Consider the following 25,961-nt stretch of genomic DNA (forward strand, 5'->3'; position numbering starts at 1 on the left):
GTCAATTTTCTAGATATTTGCCAAATTAATTCGGGAAGTGCTGATTTTCAGGTCCTAAATGGTTGATGGCGGTGGTGGGGGGGGGTCCGTTTAGGATACGCACCTGCCCCGTGGGTCTTGAGCGCGCCGGTTCCCGCAGCGACGGGCACCTTGGCGCGGGGCGCGGAGGCGCCCGTCTGGGCCGTCGCGCCCCGCCTCCAGGAGCCCGTGTGGGAGGCGGCGGGGGCGCGGCGGGGGGGGCCCGAGGCGCTCTTGTCCGACTCGTCCGAGACGTCCGACGGGTTCCTCCGCCAGCGCGAGCCCGGCTCCGTCCGGACGCCGCTGTCCGAGCCGCCGTCCGACCGCTTCACCTCGTCGCCCGACCAGGCCGAGCCGCGCTCCGCCGCCGCCGAGTGCTTCTCCGCGTCCGTCTGGGGCTGGAGGGGGGGATGATGGGGACACAGGCACGGAGGAGGTTCGGTCACAGGGAGCTCTCGGCGCATTGACAGACAGACAGGCAGGCAGGCCTGGAAAAACTGCTGGCAGTTATAAATCCAGACATATTACATTACATTACAGGCATTTAGCAGACGCTCTTATCCAGAGCGACTTACACAACTTTTACATAGCATTTTACATTGTATCCATTTATACAGCTGGATATATACTGAAGCAATTTCTGTTAGGTACCTTGCTCAAGGGTACAACGGCAGTGTCCTACCCGGGAATCGAACCTGCGACCTTTCGGTTACAAGCCCAGTTCCTTACCCACTGTGCTACACTCCGTCCGTATATATATCTTTCAGTGAATGGACACAGTGCTGTCAATGAGGGGACACTTGTCAGCGTATAGAATAGAAGCGAATGGGTCTCACTCACGAAAAAAATGCGTGCGATCACATTTTAGCATACACTGTGTGTAAGAACATTTTGGCATTCATCATTTGTTTTCTTATCTGTATTTGCTCGTGGTTGTTTCCTTATGCAAATCACACGAACAGGATTCTGCATGAAAATTTACAAACAGCCAGCATTCGTCATCTCCTGCGCCTGAGCTATGCGCAAAAACCAAGGTCTGCGCGCGTGTCACGAATCGCGTGTTTGTTTTTGGTTGGAACGCTTTTTAAGAACAAAAGTAAAGAACAATTTAACGTGAATGAGGCCTGACAATTTTACCCTAGGGGAAAATGGAGAGAGCCATGGACAGAGTTGTCAACGCATGGACCAGCTAAGCCAGATCTAGCAGTGGAGATAGGGATCCACAGGGAGCTCAAGCCTAGGACCGTCTCTGTGTTGGATACTCTCGTGTTTGTAGGTAGATCTATTGAGCAGAGACTTGAAAATCTACTGCAACGCAATCTATGACCTGGAAGGAAGTGTCCGACCAAGCATTCAACCAGAGCAAGCCGCTCTTACAATCGCTGCCATTTTGCTTTGTTTAGTGTACGCAAACAAAACATTTAGTTGAAATGCTAAATCTAAACTAAAGCTGGAACGCAAACTAAACCAACGAGCACACTCTGAAAACTAGCTAAACCTAAATTGGAAAGTGGAACTTAAACTAAAATAGAAATAAAAACGAAGTTTATTAAAACACAAAACCCCAATAGCCTCGATCAGCACTCACACTCATATTTTGTGAACTTGGTACCCGGTTACTGAGAAGGCAGTTTGAATAAAAACGGTAAAATCCTCCGTCTGCCTGTTTTGTCGGCTGTGTTACCCCCAAACGGAGCGCCCGTTCTGCACTAGACCGGGGGACAGCGCCGCGAGCGGGGCAAGGTCCAGCGCCGGCTGGGTTTCCGGGACGCCGTCCAAAACCCTCGCCGACCTCGGCTTCGGCCTGCCGGCTTTCCCACAACGGGAACCGGAACATTCCGGGTTCCGGTAAAACATTAATAACCGTGGATGAAGCCTTCTGTCCGGCCACCATGTTTTAGGCTATTCTTTTTGGCTGGACAGCAACAGCGGGGGCCAGCCCTACAAACGCGAATGTCTGTGACTGACTGAGTGACCGAGTGAGCGATGAAGTCACACCGTTGGTGGGCCGAGTTATGAAGTTACACCATTGGTCGGCCGGATCACGTGTGTTAGGTCCAGCCGTATACTAGGCTTCCTAGTCTTGTTCTTCCTTCTCGGTCTGAGGCATGTGGCCGAATCCGAGCGCAAGCGGGTGTCTGGAGTTTGAAAATCCGCTATACGGTAAAGACTAATAACTAAGCTAAGCCTGGGGTACAGTGTGAAACGGTATAAAAAAGGAATCCGGCCACAGACATGCTATTCATTCGTTAGGAGCCTGAGTTACTGACCCTAAATGAAATAATGGGACGAAAAGGGGCGGGGCAGATAGGGCTCATGAATAAATAATGAAGTCTGGTCTCCTGAGACGGGGCATTGGCCAGACATGTTAAATTTAGTCAGAAAAACCAGGGGGCGTACGGATGGCCGAGACTGGCAGAAACCTGGACTGTGAACTTAATGATCTTTGCAAAGTGCCAGAAGATCTTTAATGTTCACGGTGATTCAACGCCTCGGTCTGACAGTCTCTCCTCTGAAACTGTCATCGTGTCCTTGATTCTCCGAATCTCTGTGTGTTTCTCATAACATAATCTTCTGGTTTTGCTCACAGACTCATAAAAAATTACTTTTTAAAACAATAATGTTGGCTCCAAAAAATGTAAGACCTTCCGAAACACCGTTATCGGCTATTAAACTGTAATCTCCTGTGTGAAAGTGGGCAAGGAAAGAACTTCTATAAAAGGCAACGTTGTTTCAGACTCAGGCTAAAAAAAAGGGTGCTTTGTTGAGATTCTTGGCTGTAAATGTTCATTTGTTACCGTTTAAGTCACTCTTTGGCACCGGGGGGAAATTAGGGTCCGAACCGCCAGGGGTCCCGTGGGACCTTCACGGGACGGGGGAGAAAAACGACGCGGAAAATGCGTTCGCATTTCTTCCTCGATCCTGATTGGGTACGGAGGGAGCCGACGGCCAACTCTGAAGTGGTTGCCCGAGCCAACTGTGAGCATGCATCCTGCAGTCCTGCGTAACAAGGCGGCCTTGGCCAGGTCTGAGTGCCCTGATACACCATAGTGCTGAAGGGTTGCCCTATGAGGCTGTTACAGTCCTTTATGGCTGCCCTATAGGTTCTCGTAGGCCCTAAAGGGGCCCTATAGGTTATATATATATATATATATATATATATTTATAAATATTTTGTTGCAGTACAAATAGTTATTATTTTAGGTTAACATTGCACATGTATATTTTAAACGGGCCTCTGTGCCTTCTGGGTGATGCTGAATTTTCGTTTTCCTGATAGTAACACTGAGGTTTTCCACTACCGTACGATGGCCTCCGTGACTCATACTATCAAAGGATTCGCCCCGCGGGAGGGGGGAACCCACAGACGGCCGGAATACGAGGGGGAAGGGGGGGGGGGGCGTTAGCCACGCAGCAGCTTTACATCAAAACGCATCAGTTCCAGGTGTGGCTTGCGTTAAAAAAAAAAACTCTCTCTTAACGATAACCAGGAATGCCTCCTCTAGAAATGTCTATGCTATCGTTCTAGCTCAAGGGCTATATATACTCCATATATGGTGTTGCGTGAGTGTTGGGCGACAAGGCGGGAAAGTGCTCCCTGCTTCCATGTCATGACACACACTACAAAAACTGCGCTCTAGGACTCGGTCTGAGCAGGAGAATAAACTTTCTTTCTCCAGTGAACGCTGCTGCAGTCCTAAGCAGTACTGACATCTGATTGGCTGGCTTCTCGACTTTGGCCTGCCCACGCCCTAAAAACCATCTAACGGGGGTAATTACCAGAAATACTAAATTCACACAGTTTAAATTAGCACCCAACCCTCCTCCAGCATCTGTTTCAAGTGTGTATATCTCTGTTGAATTTCCAGTTCCTACACTTAAACAGGCATAGATTAAGACAGTAAGAGAAACGTCTAAACTGCGTATAGAGTTTATATCTATAACAATAACATCAGTTATTGTTCAGTATTCTTCCAGTGTACAAGTTTAAGTGTACCAAGTTGTACTTCATATAATTACATTAACTATACATATACAATCACTTATGTATTACTGGAATGAGTAGAACTTGCAAACCTGACAGCATTTATGGCAAATGGCAAGAATTTGGAAAATAACCCAAGAAAAAGATTAACGGGGTAACTGAGAGCAAGCTGAGTCGATAACCTTTACAAGGTAGGTAATCAGAGCACCAATTTAGTCAGGAAAATGCTCTGTTCCGTTCTGTTCCGTTATATGTTATGGTATGTTATATTGTTATGGTACGCTATGCTATGCTATGCTATGTTATGGTATGTTATACTGTTATGGTACGCTATGCTATGCTATGTTATGGTATGTTATACTGTTATGGTACGCTATGCTATGCTATGCTATGTTATGGTATGTTATATTGTTATGGTACGCTATGTTATGCTATGTTATGGTATGTTATATTGTTATGGTACGCTATGCTATGCTATGCTATGCTATGTTATGGTATGTTATATTGTTATGGTACGCTATGCTATGCTATGCTATGTTATGGTATGTTAAGTTTGATCTGCAGTCGCCCGGCACACTGAATGCTCTCCTCCGGAGGTCCGCCCTGTCCCAGAAGCCCCGGGGTGGGACTCACCGCTCTGTCGATGGCCCGGCGGGACCCGGCGGGCGTGTTGGCGTAGGAGCTGACGGAGGAGCTGGTGTTGATGTCGTCCGTGTCGATGGTGTCGCTGATCCCGCTGCTCACGGAGCTGCTGTCGTCCCAGCTGGGGGTGGGGGGGGGGGTTGGGGGGAGACAGAGAGGGGGGAGGGAGTGTGGTCAGAACCAAGCTGGTTTTTGGGAGTGCCCTCCCAGTGCTGTCCCTGAGGGGTGGGGGTGTGTTGGACCTCATGTGTTCATGGCTCAGAATAACTGTTACTTAATATGTGTTTTACTTTAACGGACCTGTGTTTTGTAGTTGTTAAAAACATCTGGGCGGCAGTCTAGTATAATGGGTAAGGAGCTGGTCACAGGTTCGATTCCCGTTTGGGGCCAGCTGTATAAATGGATGCAATGTAAATGCTACGTGAACGTTCTGTAAGTTTCTCTGGATAAGCGTAATAAGGATAAGAGTGCGTGCTTAAATGTTTGCCAGATAAATGTAATGCGATATTCCCATCATGCCTGCGGTGTCGGATCCCGCCTCGTTTCTCTCAGGCCCCGGCCCTGGCCGGGCGGCGCAGTTTCTCGAACCGCAAGGCCCGTCGCCTCACCTGACCCAACCGCCAAACCTTTTCTCGTCTATTACTCCTCAAAGCTATTTTTTAAATGTTTTTTACGTACGCGAAGCCACACACATCAGGGTTTCCGACTGCCTCTGCGCAGTTAAGTCGGTCGGTAAAAAAAACTGCCTTTCGAGAATGTCCCGTCAATGCATTACATTACATTACATCACAGGCATTTAGCAGACGCTCTTATCCAGAGCGACTTACACAACTTTCTTACATAGCATTTTACATTGTATCCATTTATACAGCTGGATATATACTGAAGCAATGCAGGTTAAGTACCTTGCTCAAGGGTACAACGGCAGTGTCCTTACCCGGGAATCGAACCTACGACCTTTCGGTTACAAGCCCAGTTCCTTACCCACCGTGCTAAACTCCGTCCATTGCGGCGCCACGCAGAAAATAACCTAGCGTCCCCGTTAGCCGCCGGATCGGCCGAATGCTAGGCCGCATCTGACTCGAAGGCGATCTCGCCGAATAACTTGCGGGACGGTTAAATATACACCGCCGCTCGAGGTAATCGCAGGTCCGACGTGACCGATATCTGGCTTTCTTTCCTTGCAAATGAGGCGAGCGGCTCGCGCTCGGTGGAAAAAAAAAGACGGCGCTTTAGCGTGCGGCGGCGCGGCGCGGCGCGTGAAGGAACGCCTCGGGCAGCAGGCGCCAGGACGGACGTTAGCGGGAAACGGAGCAGGCCGGCGGCCCGGCGGCGTTGCGTTGCGTTCGGACCGACGTCGGGCCTTTAGGAAACCGGAGCCGCCGCGGCTAGCCGGTTTAGCCGGGCTGCGTGCGCCGCGCGGACGACGCGCGCAGGCTGAGCTCCTCGGTCACCTCTCGACGCGTCGGAACGCGGCCGGACTAGAGAACATCGCGAGTCTGAGAAACGATTAGGAGAGAAGATCCACGTTGATTTGAATGCTCACGTCCGCCGGGAAATGGAAACGTATTGAGAGGGAACACGTTTCCCACACTGGGGGGAGAAGTCCTTTTCATAACACGAGGAGAGAAATGAGGTTCCCTCTCCGAACCTCCCCCTCACTACCCATCTTCCGCCGTGGCCTGAAGACTCATCTCTTCAGACTATACCTAGACTAACCACCACCACGCTGTATATTTCACTCTTTTATAATTTAAAAAAAAAAAAAAAAAAAAAGAAAAACCCTTTTCCTGTCACTTGTTACATGTTGCCCCATCCCTGCACTTCTTGGTAATTTGTATTTGTCCTAATACTGTAGCTTATTCTTCTGCCTAGTTGGCTTTGCAGATGTTAGGCCAGAACAGTGTTCACTGTTCTCGGCTAGAAATAGCTGTACAAATAAGTATTGTACCTTACTGAACCCGTGTTCAGCAGTTGTCTACGACCATGAAATGCACTTTTTGTAAGTCGCTTTGGATAAAAGCGTCTGCCAAATGAATGTAATGTTATGAGAGAGAAACTACCGGAACGCCGCTTTGCCTCGAAAATCCAAAAATAAACTGAAAGGGTCGCGTGGAGGAAGACGCTGTCCGGGTCCGCGGTCCTCGGGGTAAGCAGGAACAATGACCGGCCGTCAACGGTCTTCGTGCGGTCGCTCTTCCTGACATCGCTCAGAACGAGTGGCCCTCAGCTATCACTGCGTACACCTGCGACCAGACGGTGACATCATACACGCCCCCAGGCAACGGCCTCTCCGTCTGTCTCCGCGGGGATCTCCCAGCCCCCAAAAACCGCAGACAGGGGGGGGCAGAACAGTGACATCACGCCACCCCTTCTTCTGTTACGGTTTGGGGGGGCGAGGATGGGGGGGGGGGTTACACACCACTGGTGCCGCGACTCACTGAACTGGCATTTTAACCCTTTGAAGAATAGGTTTCTCTGTCTGTGTTCTAGAACTCTACTGCTTTCAGTTACCAGTAGTGATTGTGACATCAGCATTAGAATGTTCAGTTAGAAACATTCTAATCACATATTTGTGACATCACACCTTAAAGGGATAAGGGACCCCATTGTCCGGTCTATCTCACATCAGCAGGTCTGGTTGAGGGGAGAATAAGGGCTTAGGGGATCACATCCCCCCTCTTCCCCCACCGTTCTCCGCACCCAATCCTCAAACGCGGGATTGCCGCAGAACGGTGGTTTGCGTCCGAGGCAGGAAGTCGGGCCCGCCCCGTCAACGGGGTCCTCGAGAGGGAGGGCCCATGGACGTGACTGGTTACGGAGAAGCCGCGATCGATTCGTTTGTCCGGCAATCGATTCGTTCCGGAACGTTCTGCACCTTCCCTGTGACACGACAGCTGTTGAAGCTATGAACCCCTACGACAGCAAAAGGATACCTGTACTTGGGAAAGGCTTTTCGTCCAAAAAGACTGACTTTAAAATAAAAAAAAACAGTAGTTAAATTAATTTAATATGGATTGTTTTTTTTTTTTGTTTTTTTTTAAACGTACAGATGGTTGCATGGTTTGTCGCGCCTGTCATCTAAAAATAAGCGAGCGTTTTTGGCCCTGGAAAAGACGGATGTCAGCCGTGAAATTCATCAGCCTCAGGCGAAGGCTCAGCCTTCTTCCAGGCGCGTCTGCGAAAGCTCACACAAAGCGCTGCTTTGATTGGGAGAAGTTCTCTCGAACTGAGCGCAGCCACTCCGCGTCCAAAACAAACGGGCACGAACACCGATAACCGCTAAGACAAACAAAACCCCATTCACAGCTTTACAGACGGACCATTCACAAGCCAGCAGGAAAGCACAGGAAAGTAGCCGGGCCGTACGGTCTAACAGCCCCGACGGCAGGTCCTGCAGCGAGTTTGCGAAAGAGGCATTCGGCAAACGGGGAGGAGGGAGTTTCACAGAGGGACGGAGTGTAGCACAGTGGGTAAGGAACTGGGCTTGTAACCGAAAGGTCGCAGGTTCGATTCCCAGGTAAGGACACTGCCGTTGTACCCTTGAGCAAGGTACTTAACCTGCATTGCTTCAGTATATATCCAGCTGTATAAATGGACGCTATGTAAAAGTTGTGTAAGTCGCTCTGGATAAGAGCGTCTGCTAAATGCCTGTAATGTAATGTAATGTAATGGAAAGAGGAACTGAACTGACCCCCAGCCGCCTTCCCGACGGACGCGCGTCGGCCCGACCGAAGTCGCCAGGGGAAAGTCGGGCGAGAAGCAGAGCTCTTCGACGGGTCCTGAGATCTGCGCAAGCCGAATGCCCGCGGGGGGGGGGTAGCTCAGATCCTGGAGCTCACCCGAATTTCAGGAGCTGGGTGGACAGTCCCCCTCTGTTACAGTACAGGGTGCTGAGTCAGTGACTCTCCTCCCCTTTACCTTTGCTCTCTCCCCTTCTCTCTCTCTCTCTCTGCTTCTCTCTCACTCTCTTTCTGTCTGTCTCACTTACCTTCCCAATCTCACTCCCTTCTCTTGCTCCTTCCCTCTCTCCCTTCAGTCTCTCACTGTTGTTTCTCCCTTATCGCTCTCCCTCCCTCTCTCACCTTCTCTCTCTCTCTCTCCCTCCCTCTCTCTCTCTCTCTCTCTCTCTCTCAGTCTCTTCCAGTTTTCTGTCTCTCTTTCTCACTATCTCTCTTTCTCTCCCCCTTCTCTCTTCCCCATGCGACACTGAATGAAGCTGCTGTAGGGGCGGGTCCAAATCGCAGAGTGCCCTCCCCTTTCGGCGGAGGGAGTGGTTTGCTTCCTCATTACAGGGGGGGGTTGCTATGACAACAACTAGCAGGCTTGCTCTCACTGTCTGACGACAGGAGACCCATTACAGAAGAGATACGTTGTCATTCGCATCCCTTGGAGAGCAGCACAGCGTGCTGTCGGACGGTCACCTGCACACTTCTGAATGGGACCAGACACACTTTCATAGCCCGGACCCCGTGTTTCTCTGTTCAGTACTTAACGGATGGGGTCCGACTGGTAGAGGTAACGCCTGCTTGCATCACGGGGTCGAACGGTGCTTTTTCGGCTGGGGGGGGGGGGGGGGGGGGGGAACGTGTACTCGTGCTCACTGATCTGCAAAAAAGACTGTGACCGGGGCTTGACAATGGAGTTTCATGCAAGAGCGGTGTTGGGGGGGAGGGGGGGGGGGGGGGGTTAAATATTTGCTTATGCTAATTGCATCCGGTGGGATGGGTTTATCGCGTGGGCTGGAGAGTGTTTGCTTAGCCAACAGGGGTGGGGCAACGCGGGCGAGCCGACTTCCTTTACCAATCCGACTTCTGCGTTCCAGAAAAGCCTGTTTCCTGTGACCGCCTCGACTAAAAAGGATTTTTTTTTTGGAAGGTCAGAGGTCGAGATCAAGCCCAACCTTTAATGAACCCTTTGATGAGTAGGTATTTTGGAATGTTTTTTTGAAAATTCCAAGCCAGTGTTCCAGAACTCCATCGCTTTCAATTGCCAGTAGCGATTGTGACATCAGAATTAGAATGCTCAGTTAAGAACATTCTAATCACATATTTGTGACATCACACCTTAAACACTTAAAGGAGAGTAGGGGGAACTGAATGAGGGGAATTACTCCAGAGACAGCCTGCTGGAAGCTAAAGCTTCAGCCTTCCCAGTAGCACCAGAGAAAACCCAGTCGCAAAATGCCTTCACACACAGTCCATGCTTTCTTTACTATGAATATTACAAATGTGAAGAGTGAGAGCACAAACTGTGAGAACTGAGTGTGTTATGCTCAGCAGATTCATCAATGCCATCAAAATCCAAACAAGTTGTTTCCTTGAAAGAATGATGTAGTTGAACAGCACTTTCTCTCTCTGACACACACACACACACACACACACAAACAGGTGCATAGACACACTCACAAAGAGACAGGTGCACAGACACACACGCTCAGGCATACACGCACACACACACCACCAGCAATTTCACGGCAACACCTCTCTCTCCCAAAACTCTCGTGATCTTCCCCCCTAAAACGAAGCGTTGTCACGGGACTTCTGTCCGGGAGAGAACAGCCCTTGCCGCTGCTCCAGGCGGCTGACTCGGGTTCGAACGAGCGCGCTCACTGAATGCTCCACACACAGCTGGTCACCGGAGGAACGCTGGTCTTATCAGCCACATTCCCTGTGAAATTCCTACCATTACCTCATAGGTCACCACAGTAAACCTGAGTTACCAAGGAAACACAGCACAACCACTTCTTCCCACATTAACCCTGTTGCGTATACGCACATCCACATATTCAACAGTGCTCAACAATAATAGCTATACACACATCCACATATTCAACAGTGCTCAACTATAATGGCTATTTCACAATTCAAAGTGCTTGGTGCACTCAATGAAAATGAACCACCTATTTAGAAACAGATAGAAAACTAAAGTGTCTAAAAACAAATAAAAGGTAAATAATACTCATCTAAAATCGAGTAACCAATGAAAAAATACCTGGATTTGTTGAAAGAAACATGCAATGAATTTAACGCTGGAGACGGGACTAGAGTTCAGAGCAGGCGTGTCCAATCATATCCGGAAAGGGTGCAAGTTTTTGCTTCAGTCCAGCACTAAGACAGCTGGTTCCACTGATGAACTCATCATGGTCTTCAGTCAAGACCTTCATAAGTAGAATCAGATGTCTTAGCGCTGGGCTAGTTTAAAAAAAAATAAAAATAAAAAATCCTGCACCCACACCGACCCTTTTTCGGATAAGATTGGACACGCCTGCCCTAGAGCAGTGACTGGACTACCTGTTCCCACTACCCCAATGGTTTCCCCCAGGTATTAATAAGGCCTCCAAGTTCACGAGCGCCTCCACAAACATCAAAGAGAAATCAACAAAACCCCAAACTCTGCTCCATGATCTTAGCTTGACCCTTTCAATACACGCGTGCCATTTGACGAAACCGCCATCGTGTAGTCATGTGCCCCCCCTTGGTCAGACGCGGGCTGTACCGCGCAATCACCGCGGCTCGCCACTTCCCCCCCCCGCCGCTGCTTACCCTCCGCGGCGCTTCCTACCCGCTAACTTTCCCCCCCCGGGGGGCAACCCTGAGCCTCCCAACTCACTCCTGTCCTTCTCCATTCTTACACCCCCCCTCCTCCACCCCACACGAGGAGAGAGAGGAAGAACACATAAACATCCCCCCCCCTCCCCATTTACCCCCCGCCGCTCTCTCCATTGTCAGCACCGCTGGTGAATTTTTTTACACTGCCTCGTTTGCATATCAACAGGGCCGTCGGGAGGAATGCCACTTTGGCACTATTAAGGGGTGCCTGTTTAGAGCCGGGCGGCGACGGCGGATCTCGGGTGCGAACGACTTCCTCACACACTCGTCGGGGCCCTTGCGGTTTTTGTCATCCAAAGCACTTTTATGTCAAAATAAATTTTTAATTCTAGTGATACACATTCTACATTCTGGTTTTCTAGTGGATGCACTGTATTCCGGATGCCCTAATTGCTAGATTCTCCAGATTCTCCTCTCTCCTGCTTTGGATAGGCTGATTAGCGTTGGGGTGAGCAGTTAGCATTAACAGTGACCTGGACATTGACCCTTGACCCTGCCGGAGGCTGTCCCGGGGAGGGCAACCAGCCCCCCCCCCGCCAACGGCCCACAGACAGTCAGTCTACATCATGTGCTAAGCGTGCGTCTCCATCTCGCTTAATGAGGTCACTTCCTGGCAGGGCTCGTGAATTTAAAATTTCACCATGAAACTTAAAATGAGGCTTAAAATCAGGGGTCTCAGACTGCAACCCTGGAGGGCCGCAGGTCTCTGCAGGTTTTTCAGATTTCCTTTCAATCAGCAATCAGTTAAGACCTCGAGAACAAGGCCTCTTTAGCCAATCAGTGATTTGAATTAGGAACACATCAAAAACCACCCGACAGAGTGGACCCCTAGGATTTGAGTCATTAAGTCAGGTCCATTACATTACAGGCATTTAGCAGACGCTCTTATCCAGAGCGACTTACACAACTTTTTACATAGCATTTCACATTGTATCCATTTATACAGCTGGATATATACTGAAGCAATGCAGGTTAAGTACCTTGCTCAAGGGTACAACGGCAGTGTCCTTACCCGGGAATCGAACCTGCGACCTTTCGGTTACAAGCCCAGTTCCTTACCCACTGTGCTACACTCCGTCCTGTTACGCTGGCGTCGATCCCCAGGGTCAGTATCTGTAACTGGACCCAGAGTGGCCGCTGACTGCAGGAGATACAGCGGCGGTACAGACTCTCACTCACCCTGTCTGTCACAGACCGACGGCGCCGCAGCCTCGACCCGCAGTTCCAACAGCACCTCTGCGCCTCACAAACGTGCGACCGCAGGGACGGCCGGTGGCGAGCGCGGGGGCGAGCGGGGAAATGACGCGTTCGAGCGCCGCGCATCCGAGCGGGAGCGGGACCGAGGCCAGGCCGCATCCGACAGGACGAAACGCCGCACCTGTGTGTGTACTGTGTGTGTGTGTGCATGTACGTTTGCGTGAAGGGTGCGTGTCTGGAACACACTGGTAGGCACGAGCAACCATTTGGGAAAAAAAACACAGCTGTCTGAACCCTTCCTGTCCACCCCGTGCTCAGAGGATAACTGGGCTTAGTGCAGTTTGGGGCTCCTAATCTCCTGCAAGATAAGGGACTGCCGAAAAAATCCCTTTGAGGGGCCGAAGGGAATTTCAAGGGGGGCAGAACATCTGGCCGAGGTCCACATCTGCTGGACTGCAAGGGTCCCGCGGGGCTGGGGGGAACGGGGGGGGGGGGTCGGCGGCCCGAGGGCACGAGCGTATAATCGCGGCGCGGATCGAGTTGCAGCCCGCTCTCTCTGCTGTGGAGGGGCTACAACGGCGACTCCCGCTGAGAGCGCTCGTGAGCGCGCTCGCTGGCCGCCGGGCCACGGCCCCCGGGTCCCCTCGGCGCTCTCCGCGCCAGCAGGTGCCTGGGAGCGCCCGCAGACGAGGTTTCAATGCGAGCGGGATCACGGAACAGGACCGTAAAGCGCCGGATCGCTGGGTGTCGCCGCTACGTGCCCCAAAACGCGTTTCGGAGGCGGCTTTGCGCCACGCGGGCCGCGTCTGACGGCCGCCCGAAGGTGGCGAAGCGAGCGATCGACCTCAAAGAGGTCCATGGGGCGATATAGCTCAGGAGGTAAGACCGATTGTCTGGCGGTCGGAGGGTTGCCGGTTCAAACCCCGCCCTGGGCATGTCGAAGTGTCCTTGAGCAAGACACCTAACCCCTAACAGCTCTGGCGAATGAGAGGCATCAATTGTAAAGCGCTTTGGGTAAAAGCGCTATATAAATGCAGTCCATTTACCATTTACCAAAGAGCTGCACGCGCATGCAAATGCCGTTCGTCTCCTGGGGACGCCTCGACTTGTTGTTTTGAAGAATTCTTAAATAAACTCTCCTGAAGTAAATTAGCAAATCAAATTTCTGAGGTCTGTGCGTGTGCATCAGAGAGAGAGAGAGAGAGAGACTGTGTGTGTGTGTGTGTGTGTGTGTGTGAGGGACACCAGACTGAACAGGAAACCGAAGGAAGTGGCATGCTCGTTACGTTAAGCAAAACCTTGCCAATGACTCCATTAAGACGCAAACGTATGCATGCTCACGGGGAAGGTTGGTTCCTAATTGCAACCGACATCCCAAACTGAATTTCCAACATCTCTGACTGAATTTCCCAACCTGACTGGTAAAAACACAGAGAGACTGCAATTACTTCATTATAATATTATAACTTCATTACTTTTACAAGTTTACTTTAGACTGAATGCCATGAGGAAAATACTTTAGAAATACAATCTTATTAAATAAAATTATTGTTTGCCATGTTTATATATCTGTCATTCTATGTATTTATTTTATTTCAGTTAAGACTTAAATTACATTACATTACATTACATTACAGGCATTTGGCAGACGCTCTTATCCAGAGCGACGAGTACAAATGAGTAATAGTCTTCTTGGACAACTGCTTTCCTTCGTGTTATGTATTGTCCCATTTGTCTGTTAAAGCTGTTCATATTTTGTATAAGAACACCCCAAAAAGTACAGAAATAAATGTGTTATTTCTATTACTTTATTATTAATTTATTTATTTTTATATACAATACAATATACAACCATATACAATTATTGTTGTACTTATTTTTAGCTGTCTCAATTTCTTAAGCTTATATAAAGAGTTAAGTTTACGTAAAGATTTGTGCAAGTTTATACTTTCGTTTTTTGTTTCTTTTTTTTTGTTTTGTTTTTTGTTGTTGTTTTATTGCTCTTTTATTATTATTACTCTTATTATTATCATCTCGTGGATAATATTACCCTTTGATCCTGGATATCTCACTGCATCGGGGTCAAAAGGGTATTTTCTTTACCGTCTCCACTCTAAAGTGCAAATACATACAGCAGACATGTAAATAGAGGGAAATTTTCCCACATCAGAGAAACAAGCCTCATTTCCATGCCGGGCTTTCCCGGGCGCCTGGTGACGACCACGGTTTGTTTTTCGAGCGGCGGTAACGACGCGCGGGTGTGCCGCCCCGGCCGGGGCGTACGGGATGAAGGCGCGGCTGTCGACGCGCTCCAGGCACGGCAACAGCAGCCGCCCCTTCGCTAAGGAAGGAACGCGACCGAAAGCTGCCGGAGATGGCCTCTGATGCTTCCCGAAGCTGGGACAATCGTCCACGTGACTGGGGTCTAGCCTTTGTGCGGACGTTCGTTTGGATTGTTTAATAATGCACCTTTTCAAAATCTTTTTCGAAAATACTGCGTTCACGTCTATTCAGGAGGTTGCGTTGGACTAGATTGTGCCACGTAAATCAAACCAATTGCTTGACTATCAAAGCAGTGATTTGGGTTACTCAATAATGCATGAAGTCCACCTCAGTGGACTCCTCTTGTTGCCGTGGGAGACCACTACAGCCAGAGGGGAAATGATGTCAGGTCAACTGCTACCGAGATTCAAATTGGCGCGATTCTGGCACGGATGCCCCACCCCCCCCGGGAGCGAACGTTTCCAACCACGTTCCATTTCCCCAAAAGGTCGGTCATTACATTACATTACATTACAGGCATTTAGCAGACGCTCTTATCCAGAGCGACTTACACAACTTTTTACATAGCATTTTACATTGTATCCATTTATACAGCTGGATATATATACTGAAGCAATTTCGGTTAAGTACCTTGCTCAAGGGTACAACGGCAGTGTCCTTACCCGGGAATCGAACCTGCGACCTTTCGGTTACAAGCCCAGTTCCTTACCCACTGTGCCACACTCCGTCCTAGACCCGCAGGATGTTTTTACATCTTTCCTGAAGTAAAGGCCCCACCGAGGGGGCACAGGATCACCCCCTCCCCCTCCTCTCTCCCTCCTTCCCTCCCTCCCTCCGAGTCTTTGATGTGCTTAACCCCGAGGTTTCACGAGGGCTTTCCCCTTGGCCTGGAGGACGTCTGACACATCGCTCTGAAGTGAGCCCGGAACTCTTCTGATGGGGCTTCAGGCCACTTACCGTACCACACAGCCTGCCAGCTGTTTAAAAAAAAAAAAAAATATATATATATATAATAAATGCGTTTTTATAGATCGCACCATCATTACTGGGCACGACTGGAGATGAAAGGTAGCTGGGTGAAGGGGGGAGGGGCCGTCTTCAAAAACGACGTTTAAATGAAAGCGGTTTTGAGGGGGCAGTAAAACGCCTGGTGGTGCCCCAACGGAGCTTCGGAATCAATTACCCCCCCTCGTAAATAACAGCTACGGTAACTCTGGCTCTGAGCGGGCTACGGAGAGCTGGGGGGAGGGGGACGGTTTGGGGGTTGGTCAGTCGCTTAGTATCGTTTAGTATCTAAGCGTAATGACGCGGTGGATGGCAAGTCTCCCCCGGGAGCTCAGCTGGGCCTGGGCTCAAGCACCATTAACCCCCTTTCCCCGCTATTAAATTAGCCCCTGTCTGGTGGAGGTCCCGCCCCTGTTATAAGGGGGCGAAGAGGAGCAGCGATGGGGGGGGGGGGGGGGCGGGGATGGGGGGGGGGGGGTTGGGCGCACCCAGTCGGGTCTGTATTTTATGCTAATGCCGTTAACGCATGGAAACCCCAAATACAGCACCCGTCACTTAATGAGGTGCCCCCCCCCCCCCCACCCCCGCCCCCCACCGCCCACCGACCCCAGCCCCTGCCCCCACCCTCATGCAAAACAAGCAAGCAAATCGCCGGCATTCCTTCAGGGCACCTTCGACAGTTTTCCGCGTTCGCTGAAAGACCCCGGCGAAGAGCTCTCTCGCACGCACACGAGGAAAAAAAAAAAAATTTAAAAAATTAAAAAAAAAAAAAACGTTTTCAAAACGTCTGTCCGCCACCTCGCCGTCGGCCCGGACGACAGAAACGCCCCCGGGCGCTCGTCGGCTGAAGTCGATTTACAAAAAAAAAATTAAAATGGCCGCCATGGAAAAAGACGTTTAAAAGATCGTCTGCTGACGGGTCCCGCGGCTGTTTACCAAACGACTACGTTGGAGTTTTGAGTTCTCGGGGCCCCCCCTGCCACGTCACCAAACGCGCCCCCTGGAAAACGCGGCGTCGCCGGCGAATGGAAACGCGGAATGGGTTTCGTTGCGCATTTGCATGTTCGGACGCTCCGAGCCCCAGACGTGCGCGCGCTTCGTCGAGAATGCGAGCGCATGCAAATGCGGTCCTCCTGCTGAAGTGGATCGGGTGACACACACACACACACACACACACACACACACACACGTATACACACACACACACAAATATATACACGCACACGCACACACATACACACACACACAGACACACACACACATACACACACGCACACACACACACACACGCACACACACACACACACACACGCACACACACACACACACACACACGCACACGCACCTGAAGGCCCTATGATATACTACAACCTGCCGCCCATGGCAACAAAAAAAAAAAAAAACACCGGAGCATGGGGTGGGAAAGAGGGTAACATTTCCCACCCCGAAACAAGAAGGAAACAAAAAGCAAATTTGAAGTGAGAACAAGGAGACGGCTCCGAGCTGTAACTCATCCATTACCGGCTGTCAATAGCCCCGAGTCAGCCGATCGCTCAGCTTCCGCCCGACAGAACAAAGGAATCCGCGCGCCTTTACAAAAACCGCCCCGCACAGGAAGACGAAGCGCTTTCAGAACCTGCCGCAGAACCGAGTGCATCCCACTGACGGCCGGTTCCACACAAACAACGGTGCTAAATGTTAGCGCCCGTTAAAACCGAAGCTTAAAATCGCTACTTTAGCGATATAAATACTTTATCTGAAACACTGCTAGCACGAATGTTCGCAAAGTCATGCTGCACTACATCATGCTACACAAATCAAACAAAATCGACCAGCTGGCGGTTTTTTATGTATGGGGCCATGCTACAGGACATTTTTGTAACTTGGCCGTGTGTCGTGTATTTGTAGGGGCGAGGACAGAAAGCCGGGGAGAGGGGGAGTTTTGGGGGGGGGGGGGGGGGGGGGGGGGTTGGGGTAGTGACTCACCTGTCGGCGTCCCCCTGGCCCGTGGAGGCGTTGCGCTGGAGCGTCTCCCGGACGACGGCCATCCCGTCGGGCAGCCGGTTGAGCCGCCGCGCGTACACGCTCAGCCCCCCGTCCGTCATGTAGCTGCAAGGGACAGGACAGGCCAGAGGTCAGAGGTCAGAGTCGGAGACGCCGCGTAGCGACGGCAGGCCGCGGGCAAACCGCGCGCAACTACAGCCCCATTACTCTGCTGAAAACCACAAACGGATTTAAAAATGCGATCGCCCCAATCTGTTCTGCTGAGTTTCTACCATAAACCTACGGGGTCGCTCCATAATATGGCTTGCTTCTGCTTTTTTTTTTTACTACAGCCTTTTGGTGAGCCCTGAATACCGAACTGCTGAGTGTTTTAATAGATTAACAGATGAGGCCCCACAGAAGATTGAAAAGTCGTGCTATCGTCCCGATGTCTTCAATATTCAGCTTTGCACGTGAGATTAGTCGCCGCATCTGCGCTCGTGTTACATTACAGGCATTTAGCAGACGCTCCTATCCAGAGCGACTTACACAACTTTTTTACATAGCATTTTACATTGTATCCATTTATACAGCTGGATATATATACTGAAGCAATGCAGGTTAAGTACCTTGCTCAAGGGTACAACGGCAGTGTCCTTACCGGGGAATCAAACCTGCGACCTTTCGGTTACAAGCCCAGTTCCTTACCCGCTGTGCTACACTCCGCTCTAAACGTGTTAGGAAACGGGGAGAAAACGATCCGTTATTTTCAGCTACTTCACGCCCTCCCCGTTCAAAACGAAGAGCTCTAAACGACCCATCTCGAGTCAGATGTGAAGGCACCAGCAGCCTTCTCTCGCTCCCAGGAACCCGAGTCAATAAAAAGCCGAGCGTTCGAAAAGGTCGAACTGCAAAAACAAGCCCGAAGCAAACACGTTTTTTTTATTTTTTTTTTTATTTAAAGAGCCGGTGTTAAAGGAATCAGCCGAGGGGCCAAATCTCTTAACGCCACAGAGAGCGCCGGTTGCTCCTGCTTTTGATTTCACACGCTTTCGTTCTCTGCGGCGAATCGTTTACTTGACTGGACAAAGGCGACACATTCAGACAAAAAAAAGCAGAGACCGCAGGGATAAAAATGGAAATCGCTTTGAGATTTCCAGGCAGATTTCGGGTGCTAATTCAGCCATTTTCTGCTGGAAAATGCGCCAGATTAAGATATTTTTACCTGAATAAATACGGTGATTCTCAAAGTCTCACTTCCGCAAGCTCGGATTCCGAGCACGAAGCTTGCCGGGGTTGTGATAAGAGAATCGATGACATCTCTGTAAGCACTGACAAATGTGTGCGTGTGTGTCTGTGTATGTCAACAAAGCAGCAAGGCAAACATTTCATTTTCATAACGCCAACACAAACACATTACAAAACACCCGCCCTTTTAAGTGCTCACTTATACACTTTGGGAACTTTTTTTTTCCCCCACAAGTGCAAACAGGAAACCTTTCTCTAAAGGGACAGTGAGATAAGCGTAGGACCTTCCCTTTCTTTAGGCAGTGCTCTTGAACGCGCATCGCCCCGCTGATAACCCTTCTTATCCTGGACGGATAGGGGCGTGCGCGGAGCCGTCGGGCCACCCCCCCCCCCTCAGAGGTGTCCCGTTCCCTCTGGCGGGGGGCGAACATCGGATCCCTGCCTCCCGTCCGCGTAAACCCCCCACCCCCCCCCGCCACGTGAAATCTGCCGGATCCAAATACGCCGTAGGCATTTACTGCCTCTTCCGGGGAGGAGGAGGGGGGGGGGAGGGGGTATCGAGTGACCCGGGAAACCCGCAGCTCAGCAGGAATCTCGTCCAAACCTGGCCACCGCTCAAAACCCGCGGCGCGGACTTAGCAACGGGACACAGAATTAGGAAACCGACACGGGGGGGTGGGGGGTGGGGAGGACGTTGCCTCACATCACGCTGAGGTGAGGTGGAAGCGAAAGGGGTTGCACTGGCTACTGATTAACTGGGGCGCCGAGTCCTTGCTCGTTGACACGTTTTTGCGGGCTGTTAGCGATGCTAAAGCGGCCGCGGCCGCTTCCACAGAAAGAGCGGCAGCGCTTCCAAAGGAGTCGCGGAAAACAAAAAGGACTGCGTTTGAGACATCAGTCTCAACAAAGCGACCGCTGGCTCAATCATTTTTTTTTTCCCTTAATGTCCTTGTTACCATCCAACGTGAAAGCACAAACTCAACAGTAACTTGAAAACCCAATGCAAAATTTTTTTTTTTTAAATGACAATGCAACAAGATAAATAACACACGCAAGTTATATTAAACATGAAGAGGCTGATGAGACTGAGAGACGTACCTTTCCGCCCAGAACATCCAGGCAAAGTAAGTAAATCCAAACCCTGAAGAGACTCCGGGCTGGGGAAAGCCGTGCTAGCTCGTCTCTCTCGGACGGGATATCCCAGGGAAAGCTCTCGAGCCAAAAGACTGCGGCTCCCGCTAAGGCTGCCTAATCCGCCTGCGAGAGTGCGTGTGCGTGCGTGTGTGTGTGTGTGTGTGTGTGCGCGCGGAGTGTGCGTACACGTGTGCCACAGCACCCGAGGGCTGCCTCACGCCGGAACGTTCTCTCCCTCTCCGCTCGCCCGCATCTTCTCCACAGCCTCCGGTGGGCTCTCCGGAGTGTGTGTGAGAGAGGAGGAGGAGGAGGAGGAGGAGGAGCAGGAGGAGGAGAATGCTGAAACACTGAATCACCTCTGCAAGTCGGAGCAGGGCGAGAGGGGGTGGCGGCCGAGGCAGGAGCCCCCCCCAGGGCTGGCGGGGGGTGATGGGGGGGGAGTGGTGGGGAGGGAAGGGGGGGGGGGTCTAATGGCAGAGTCCCAGCACAGCCTAGGGGTGCTGATTATCATGAATCATGAACCGAGGGGCATCCATGACTTCAAACTGGTTTCGCAGGCAGTTAACACGGTTAAGCAGGGGCTAAAAATACATACCAGAACTGCTGAAAATCTCTCTCTCTCTCTTTATCGCTCTCTCCATCTCTCTCTCTCTCTCTCTCAAGGACTGGCTAATCGAAATGATCACAATGTGGTCCGTGTTGGCTAATTTTCTAAATAGTTTCTCTCCTTCGGTGGATAAACATTAAAAAAACATCTAATTTTTGTCTCTGTTAACAACTTATTTTTAGTCATACAACTATAAATTCATATATTACGTTTGAGAGGAGTGAAATAAGAAACATTGAAATAAACATGATAAAACACAAAGTAAAGCAAGACATTTTTTTTTAAGTATCTTTAAATTGAAATAACATTTTTCTTCCAACTTAAAAATTGTGAGACTGAACTACAACACTATGATGGTAAATAAAAGAAGTATCTATTTTTCCTATTGCAGAAAATTAAATTCTGAAAATACAAGGTTTGCATGTGAATAATACACAACAAGGATAGCAATTAATTTCAGGCTGAAAATATTTGTATACAAGATGTTAAAATCTTTTCTGCATTTTTTATTTTAAGAGATTTAATTTTATTACAGCTTTTACCTTAAATGACAGGAAGTTGGCGAAGCACACAGAATGTGACAACAGTAACGTGCGCTAGCGTCAGGGAGCATTAAACCATTGCTTCACTTCTTCAGATGAACGCATAATGTCTCCGGTGAAGACCAGCGCTCGCGTTTCAGTCGGCACGCATGCGGAAAAACCTGACGGGTAGGTACCAGCCCGCGGTCACGGGGACGAGGACGCGTCTCAAACCGCGGCGCCTGTTTCGAAACGGCACGCGGTGAGCGATTGTTTACCGTTCACCCTTTCGTGTCCAGAGAGGAGCCCAGAAGGTTCCGCACGCAATTTTTTTCGGAGTTTCTCGTTCAGTTTTTGCGAGGGTTGTGTTCTTTCTACCTCGGCTGATGCCCGGGACTCATCTAACAATGCTTCAGTGTTATAGCAACGTTGGGAAAATGTGTCCTGCTTCATTTCCCCTTTGAATACCCACCCAGTCCTCCCCTGTATATAAATAAACATTATGTAAAAAGCCGAAAAAACTCTTTGTAAGTCGCACTGAATACGAGCGACCACTAAATCCATGTAGGCTAATCAGCTACACTCAGGAAAAAACGTAGCCTCTAAGGTTCCTATAAAAGTTTCCTATAAAATTACAAACGCTTGTCACTGGTGTGGTACCTTACAGGTAGGCTACATAAAACGGTACCCCTATCCAGAATTAAATAATTAATGTGTACCTTTTTTTGTTTGTGAACGGTACTTATTAGTGGCCTAATCGTATAGAACATTACAGTAGCCTTTCAGGGTAAATGTTTCGGGAAATGTCTTATGTAAATAATAAAAATGCACCTCCACTGTAGGCTACTTTCATTTCAAAGAGTGTACTTGGCTTTAACACAGGCCAGGCGGATAGCCTTTTGGTAGCCTTAAAGAAGGGCAGTTAGGAGACGCATCCTAAAAATCATCCGATCACGGCAAGGGGTGCAAGTCCGTGGAGTTTGGCCCTGCCTGAACCCGGGTCAGTTTCCCCTTAAGATACGGACCGCCGCGTTCGCTCTGTCACAACACAGGCGGTTTAGAGGGAAGTGGAGATGTCAGTAAGCGGATGGCCATTTGTTTACAGTGTAAACACCCTACCTCAAAGCCCCACACAGAGGCTTCTCATTCACTTAAGTGAAACGAGGTTGAACCGTTCGGTCTTTCAGTACCTAAAACTTAATCTACTGTACAGAATTGTGCATTAATTGATCTTCTGATCTCCACTTCATAAAACAGTGATGAATAAACGTAGCAATGTACCGAACATAAAAGCAAATTAGCATAAAGTTTACGAATTCAATTCATCAATCAATTACAACGATGTAAAAGTCAGTCAGCCTTAACATGTTTATATGTCAACTATGTATACCATATCATCGTTTCCTTGCTTTAAATAACTCATATTTGGACAACCAGCTGGTCGGTGATATAGCCAATCTGAATTTCTCTAATTACTGTTAGAAGACAGCGGTATCTAGACTAGGAAATAAACACATGTATCGTTTACTAGCCACTCCTCGGACCTCCCAGCGATTTATGTGCACGCGTTTTCTAAGCGTCGCTTCTCTTTTTGCCACAATAGCACATTATACTTTATCATCGGAGCCCTTTTATATCGTTTTGCCTGGAGATGAATAGGATTGTGTTCCGCTAATTCACCACACACGGACAGAGAATCCTCGAGGACACTAAAACAATAAAAAAGGCGGTTAATTGCGGCGTGTAAAAAACCGAAGTATGTAGGTGCCTGCTTCGGCAAGGCTGGAGACGCCCGTAAAAATAAACAGCACACTGGCGCTACGGCTCCGCAGAGATAAAACGCGCTGAAACTCCCGTTTTTATAAGCCGTCTGTCTGCGAATGCATCGTAGCTTTCATTTGGCAAACTTTTCATCGTTCTTGGAAGAGATAGAGAATTAGTAATTAGGCGTTTCTTGACTGGAGGCGGTTGACTTGTGTGGTCACAGACACAGGCATTAATTTACAGCCCTCTTTTAAGAACGTTAAATTTCAAACGAGCTGACTGAGCACGTCTTAAGGCTACATTAATCACAGTTGTGACTTCGGTATCCTTCATCAATATTAATATCATGCATTAAGATACCAGTCTACTCTGAATAATTGAGAACGTCCAAACATAACTCAACTAACAAAGCATGAAGCAGCAAAGAAAGGATGAATTAGTAGGCTGCAACATTAAATTAGATACGAATATGAACCATGAAATCTGAAGTCAGCGTTTGGCATGCCTATTCGTTTTGTAACTATGAATTTTATTATACGTTGCACGTCATTCAAACCGCGCTTTACCAATCATGCTCCGTGATTAATGTGAGCCGGTCTCCTGATAACCCCTGCCGAAGGAAAAAACTCCCTGAGCGGTGCAGTATTTGTTGAGATGCCAACTTCCAGTTCGATAAACATGGAATTTAAACTGAGATAGAGGAAATGGTACGACGCAGCCAAAATACCAACTGCTCCATCTGGTTTTTCACGGCTGAGGTGGGAGTTTATTTGGCAAGTCAGAATTCCTGGCAGGATTTCAACTCGCATCTTGTATTGTCTTGTATTTTTTACACACACTTCAAAGGCTAACAGGCATTTACTGATGCCATCCAAAACTGAACATAATTTACAGCAGCGGCATACACTGTGTCGGCACGGACTACTTTTAAATTCTGGTAAAATCAATTTTCCTCGCAAAACCGATAATTATCTTTGCCGTCTGTTGATTTGTCTGTGACCACAGACCGTCCTGTCAGCTGACTTAACCAACTTCCTTTGTTTGCCTGAGGCGCATGCTTCTGCCCGAACTGTTTTTGCAGAGGGGATTGCCTCACTATTGATTACATGCTCACTGAGAAACGCGCATAATTTAGATGTGTTTCTGGTGGAATGTAAGCACTGAAAAACACATTAGTCAAATCGTGGATGACATCTATTTGTCGCTCAAAGCTCTGCTGACAGACAATTCCTCTTGTTGTTGGACTCCTTACAAGACCAAAGTTGATGTTTCACATTGTGAATGTTTACCTCTTGTTGTATTGATAGTATGTATAAATTGTAAACTGTGCTGAATATGTTGAACCCACCAGTGTGCAATTTACTAGGCAGATTTCTTTCTCCTGGGAAAACAGTTATTCTATTCTCTTCTAGATACTGGTGCACTTGATTCCTCAAAGTCTGTTACTTGCTTGACATTCCATCTTTGTTTGCTTTCCTCTCTGTGCATTAGGGAAATTAACTGCTTTTATTGGGGTCACAATTAAGCACTAATTGTACGATTAGTCATGTAATTCCGGTAATCCAGTGCCTACGGGGATCCCCACGGCGATATCGACCGTAATGCCAGTTAAAATCCCTGTGAGTCGCACGCTTTGGAAAAACAGTATCTCACGTCCTGCCATATTTTTTTACGTGCACCTACAGACACTTCAGAACTTCTCTGTATCTACGTCCTCCTCAGACCTGGCAGAAAAAAAAAAAGTTTTAAGCATTTTAATATTCGACATAATACAAGTGTCTCGGATGCTGCAGTCAAAATATATTTATTTATTTTTTCATTTTTAATGAATGTTTCTTGTAGCGTAGGGTTCAGTACAGCAGAGCGTACAGTCCCTGAGATTAAGACCAGAGTCTCATGTCCCCTACAGGGGACAACAATTAATTACCGGGTCCAAACAGTCGGAGGATGTGACAGGATGTGCGATGGTGACGGTTTGTACAGGGAAGCTCATTTGCAAGGCTATCGTTTATTCGGTGTACATGCTCTGCTCAGTTTATATTTTGAAGCGGTAAGAAACACGTACAGTTTCCAGGAAATCTAGGTGGAACAATCGTAGCTTTGTGTGCTTCATGCAGTAATGTTATGGCTTTGTTCACGCTTACATTAAAAACAGAATGCCTGTGTAAATGTTAGCAGGTCTTGAACTGGCAAACCGCCTGAGCAGCTTTACCCGTAATGCTGACTGGGGCCTCCCATTCACACACGACCGCTACGCGGAAAAGTTCTGGAACGTTCCCAGGTGCGAGGAGGGCCGCTGCCTAATTGAAGTGCTCGTGACGAGCCCTGCCGGAGATTTAGAGAACGGGGCGCGGAAGCACGTTCCCGAAAAAGGGGCGCTTTAAAAGTTAATTAACTCGAACCCTCCGATCCTCTCGTAAAACCCGGGCTTCCATACGCACCGTCGCACTTTGCCGAGAGTATTTCCCATGACCCCCTGCTGTTCACGGCCGCTCTCCTAAAGATTATGTTTATGAGGCCTTACACGCTGTGCTTTGTGCTTGGAGGAACCTGACGGTCCTCACTTTTGCAAGCTGCCAGTACAAACAAACCCGAGGAGGTGTGTGTGTACAGTGTGCGTGCAGTGTGTGTGCGCATGCAGTGTGTGTGTGCGTGTGTAGTGTGTGTGTACTATGTGTGTGTGTGTGTGTATGTGTGTGCCTTTGTGTATATCTCCTCTGTTCCTCTACCCCTGCTCCTGCAGTGTTTACTGTACTGCAACACTGACGGCCTCATTCAGCGGGGTCATCCCGTGCGACCGAACGCCGGGGGGGGGGGGCGACCGCGTCACCTCCTCGCTCGAGGCCGCCGCCCACCGGGCCGGAGGTGATCGCGTTGCCGGGGTTATTGTGCCCGCGGAGACGCGTTGTTCCGGCAGAACCTGGAACCCCGTTGCTGCTTTTAGCGAGCGTAACGAAACACCG

The 25,961-nt window shown here is 49.3% G+C and overlaps 1 protein-coding gene across 1 annotated transcript in view; it reads right to left on the reverse strand.

Annotated features, from left to right (window-relative positions):
• The window catches only part of LOC118215164 (neuron navigator 2-like), a 130,093-nt gene that overhangs the window by 42,354 nt on the left and 61,778 nt on the right, over nt 1–25,961 (reverse strand). Inside the window, exons 12-14 of the mRNA XM_035395625.1 lie at nt 17,728–17,850; nt 4,637–4,766; nt 104–416 (exon numbers count right to left, since the gene is read on the reverse strand). Coding sequence (XP_035251516.1) covers nt 104–416; nt 4,637–4,766; nt 17,728–17,850 — 566 coding nt within the window. The remainder of the gene's footprint in view (nt 1–103; nt 417–4,636; nt 4,767–17,727; nt 17,851–25,961) is intronic.

Source organism: Anguilla anguilla, chromosome 16, assembly GCF_013347855.1.
Source record: "Anguilla anguilla isolate fAngAng1 chromosome 16, fAngAng1.pri, whole genome shotgun sequence".
In the NCBI taxonomy this organism is placed as follows: domain Eukaryota; kingdom Metazoa; phylum Chordata; class Actinopteri; order Anguilliformes; family Anguillidae; genus Anguilla; species Anguilla anguilla.